Source organism: Megalobrama amblycephala, linkage group LG12, assembly GCF_018812025.1.
Source record: "Megalobrama amblycephala isolate DHTTF-2021 linkage group LG12, ASM1881202v1, whole genome shotgun sequence".
Lineage (NCBI taxonomy): Eukaryota > Metazoa > Chordata > Actinopteri > Cypriniformes > Xenocyprididae > Megalobrama > Megalobrama amblycephala.
The window spans coordinates 13,727,215-13,732,205 of NC_063055.1; the positions used below are offsets into that span (position 1 = coordinate 13,727,215).

General features: G+C 38.2%; 1 protein-coding gene across 1 annotated transcript; it reads right to left on the reverse strand.

Moving 5' to 3' along the window:
- Positions 1 to 345: 345 nt before the first annotated feature.
- LOC125280235 (putative nuclease HARBI1) lies at positions 346 to 2,321 on the reverse strand. Its single transcript, XM_048210624.1, has 2 exons — positions 1,936 to 2,321; positions 346 to 1,813 (listed from the first exon to the last, which is right to left on the reverse strand). The coding sequence occupies exons 1-2, from the start codon at positions 2,119 to 2,121 to the stop codon at positions 635 to 637; spliced, it is 1,365 nt and encodes a 454-aa protein (XP_048066581.1). The 5' UTR covers positions 2,122 to 2,321; the 3' UTR covers positions 346 to 634.
- Positions 2,322 to 4,991: the final 2,670 nt, after the last annotated feature.

Below are 4,991 nucleotides of genomic sequence, written 5' to 3' on the forward strand. Positions count from 1 at the left end.
AAGACTTTCTTCTTTTACATGTGAGGAGAAATCATGAAAAATGTTGATGCAGCACATTTAAATTCTAGGAAAGTCAGCATGGACTGAGGTACTCAGTCCCTAACATCATATTTAACATATTTTATGTTCCAATATCTGTTTGGTTACAAACAATCTTCCAAATATCTTCTGTGTTCAGCAGAACGAAGAAATTCATACAGGTTTGGAACAACTTAAGGGTGAGTAAATGATGACAGAAATTAAATTTTTGGGTGAACAATCCCTTCAAGTCACATGGGTTGGAATATGATGTGAATAAATGATGATTTTTAGGTTTAAGTCATTTTCAAAATTTTGAAACATGCATTGCCATCAGTATTTTTTGTTTATTTCAACTAAACAGAAATAAAAACATTTAGATAGATGCTCTATTTACAATATCAATACATCAGACACAAAATAAAACTTATCAAGTCTATAAGTCATATTAAAAGTCATTCATTTATAAAATTTAATAGCTTTAGAGTCATAAAATATGAGATTGACTTTGAATACATTTAATTTAGACACTTCCAGTCTGCTAAATCATATTAATTTTCAAAATATTAAATGACAGCTATAAACAGACTAATAAAACAATTCATCAATACACAAGCTATGCCATTCCAACTTGAGGAGACTCAGGTACAGGCAGAACCGGGCTGCTTGTTGGAGACTGATCAAGTATTTTACTCATCTGTTGTTGCTCAAAATAGCTACAGAGCAGAGAACGAACTGCCTCAGCATTTGGATCATCTATATAGACCGTAGAAACATCTGTGGGCTGTGGACATTCATTCTGACTCAGTGCTTCAACCCACTCCTCTTTAAACGGGCTGTTATGCACGTTACAGATATTGTGCAAGATACAGCAAGCTACAGCCATCTTGGATACCAAGTCTAAGTTGCTGTCATTTCTGTTGTGCAGACACTGCCATCGTGCTTTAAGGCGCTGGAAGGCATGTTCGATGACTTTAAGGCCGTGGTTTAGTTGGATGTTGAAGGTTTGCTGTTGCGGTGTTAGATTCTGCGATGAAGGATAACATTTCAGTAACCAGGTTTGAAGTGAGTAACCCGCATCCCCCAGAAGCAGGAATCCCAACGGTTGACCCATGAGTTCTTTGGGTGGCTGAGAGCAGAATCCTCCCTGTTCTGCCATAGTCCACAGCTCTGAGCTCTGCAGGATGGTCATGTCATCTGTGCTGCCTGTGAATCCAGAACAAACGTCCCAGAAAGTACCTTGTGCGTTCACCACACCCTGAAGAACCACGGAGTGCCAACCTCTCGGGTTCCAGCAATCCTGCGTGTCCGTGGAGGGCGATTTAACAGGGATGTGAAGAGAATCGATGACTCCAATGCAGTGAGGAAAACCCCACAGAGTATGAAACTGCTCTGCATTTTCTTCAAGTTCATGATCTGCAGGTAACTGCATGTAGAGGGGTTTCAGTAACAAAATGATGGCTTCACACACCTCCCGTACACACTGACAGACCACAGGGATGGGCACACCGAAGAGTTCGCTTAAGAAACAGTATTCTGTGCTGGTGGACAAACGCATTAAAGCCATGGCGATACATCTCTCTAGTGTAATGGTCTGTCCGGTTTGTTCTATGTACACTTGCTCGAGCTGAGGCTTGAGTTTGCTGCTCAGAAGAAGGAAGATGTCTCTTGTGACGTGGAACTTGTCAAGCCAGTCTTCTGGTCCAAACTCTGACATCACAACTCTCTCCCACCAGTCTGGGTCTGAAGGGATTGGGACATGATTTTGCAGATCTTCTTCATCTGGTGATGGTGACTAGAGCATATGGACAGAAAAAAAAATATGTTTATTGTATGGTTCAATTTGGATTTTAAACAATGTCAATAGATTAAAGTCTTAGAAATGCTTTGTAAACATATACAGAAATGACAGTATACCGTTCTCGTGCTCAGATAATTCTGGAAAAGATGCCTTCGATATCTGATTCGTTTGTGAACTTCAGCTCGCCTTTCTGATATGTAGTTCTGGATTTCTTCTTTTCGCCGCCTAATTTTGGATGCAAGCAAATATTTCATCTCCGCAGCATCTCTCGCCTCGTCCGTTTTCAAGTATGAACGAGGCATTTTGTGCGACGTTTAGTAATAGGTGTTTGTTTTCGTTATTTAGTGACGTTTGTTCATCGTCAAATAAAACAGTAGCACAACAAACGTGTTTCCAACACGCCCATAAACAGCGGTGCGCTAAGCAGTGCCACTTCCGGTCTCCTTCGTTCTTGTCAAAATAAAAGTTTGTTTTCTAAACAATGGAAAATGAGAATTAAAAAGCTTAAATCCATTTAATAATTTTAATGACTGATTCTGTGGCTAATTTTTGATACAGATATTTCAGCATCTCCCACCTCTGTTCTATTTTTCATTTTATTTTATTTTTGTATTGAGTAATAGCAAAGTCCCTCTTTATTCTATAGTCTTTGGTAATAGAATTTAAGTATTAATATATTTAAGTATTATTTTGGGTACTTTAATTGAGTTCTGTTAAAACTAATGATACTATAACTTAATTAAATATACAAGGGAAAATAATACCTTTTAATCTATTACAATTTAATGTAGACCTTTTTATCATAATTACATGTAGACAAAGTACACGTCAGTCATCATGACTTAAATATTTCCTCAATTATTTAAAAAATAAAAATGTTATTTATCTTTATTCTAATGTGACTAACAAGTCATGCTCACATGAGCGTGTGGTGAGTGTGAGCGATTTGTGTACGCTGTGTCTCCCCATATCTTTCTCTTTCTATGTTGGATGAGATTATTGATTTTTGTCTACATTTTTTCTGTGGTCAGGTGAAAAGGAAATACATTTTAATATTACACTTATATTAATAGTATACACTTAACATGTAAAAATAATATATTTAATTATTTAAATATATATGAAATGTATTGTTTTGGAACAACTTTAAGTATATTAAGTGTATTTTAAGACATGTTTAAGATTTTAACAATTTTACAATTTGCTATGTTGGTGCATTGCTGCCACATATTTTATTTACATAGGCTATTTTTTCCACTCAATTATGTGGTAAAAACGAGATATTCTGTCATTAAAACGACATCTTTTCTCGTAAAAACGAGATATGTCGTTAAAATTACATATATGACGTTTACCTTTATCTGATCTATAATAGAGAATTTATAGCCTAAATCAGTGCCTTTATCACACTTCCGTGCTCAAAAAGCAAGCAAATATAGTGTAAAATACCTTTCAATACCTGTATCAATGGCAGTGCCCATAGAGTAATGAACACAATATTATTGTTTTATTGGCATATATCCCAATTTGTAAATATGCAATTTCTAATAATGAAAGCACAATTTTATCATTTAGAATTCCTTATTGTCACATCAGGTTTTTGAGAGGAGGAAAAAAAAACCCAGATAAATCCACGATTAGCGTTCAGGGGTGCGTTTCCCAAAGCGAACTATGGTCGCAAGTTCCGTCGTTACCAATAGAGTTCAATGGGACTTACGACCATGGTTCACCAACGATGCTTTCGGGAAACTCACCCCAGATTAGCAATTTTATCTCCGAACCAAAAGATACTGAACCTTAAGGCATAGGGATACATTCACAACGTGATTGGTCGGATTTTATGACGTATTGCCTATTTTGAGACGGAATTTACCGAACATCCAAAACAGTGCTGTGTGCTGAGGTAAATGAGCTCTTCACGAGAACCCAGCTGGGAACTAACTACATCATTCACAATCACTACATTAACAACAGTGAATTCTACATAATAGCACACATACATCACTCAGATGTATATTTCATGTTGTGATGTGCTCATCATCTGCGAAATGTATTGAAGATTTTCCTGTCAGATGTTAAATAAACATTTAGTGAGTGACTTTATGATGTATATGGTTAAGAATTTATGTAAATCCACTTTAGAGACGAACGTGTGCTTACTGAATTTCCCCTGTTAGCTGTATATAATAAAATGTGTTTTTACAGCAAAATCACAACTATACTATACTATACTATCTAGCGTCTTTACACCTTTAACACTTCAACACTCTACAGTAGTTCAACAAATGCAAAGCCCTGGAGCTGGATATCTGCAGCGTCAGTGCTTCTCTCAGGGCGGAAGAAACCGCTGAATGTACTTCCAAACCCTGAGATGAGGCACTAGATCTAGCAGGGGAGGGCAGAGAAAAAGCAGAACCCATCTCTAACCCCTCTGCCAGACCCATTTGTGAACCTCACAACCTGAGTCACCACTCTGCCTCGGCAGTAGCGGGACCAGAGCCATGAGGAATGCGAGCCTGGGCACTCTCCTCAAAGAATCTAAAACTGCTTTGGTCAGAATCAGAGTCATTGACTGATCTTTTACTTTTCTGTTCTCTGATCTCTGACTTGCCAGAAGTCTTCCTTTTTCTTTTAAAGCCCTTTCTCATCTCAGCCTGACTGCCTGAGCTTTGTTCAGAAGATGTTCTGGATCCTCCAGATCTAAACTCACTGTCGTTGACCAGGCATGATGGTTCAGGCTGGTCATCATCTCTGGATGTCTCTCCAAGTGATGCTGGATGATAAAAGCCTGAGCTGAGGGAATCATTTAAAGAATAAGAATCAGAGCGGTGGTCTGATCTCTTCCTTTTCTGTACTTTGCTCTCTGAACTGCCAGAAGTTGTCTTTTTTCTCTTAATGTCCTGTCTCATCTCAACCTTACAGCCAGAACTGTGGTCAGCAGGTGTTCTGGATCTTCCAGATCTGGTCTTACTGACCCAGACTGGTTATCATCTTTGGATGTCTCTCTAAGTGATGCTAGAGGGTAGAACATTGAGCTGAGGGAATCATTTGAAGGATAGGAATCATAGTGGTGGACTGATCTCCTCCTTCTCTGTTCTCTGCTCTCTGATCTGCCAGAAGTCATCCTTTCTCTTTTAATTCCTTGTTTCATCTCCACCTGACTGCCTGAGCT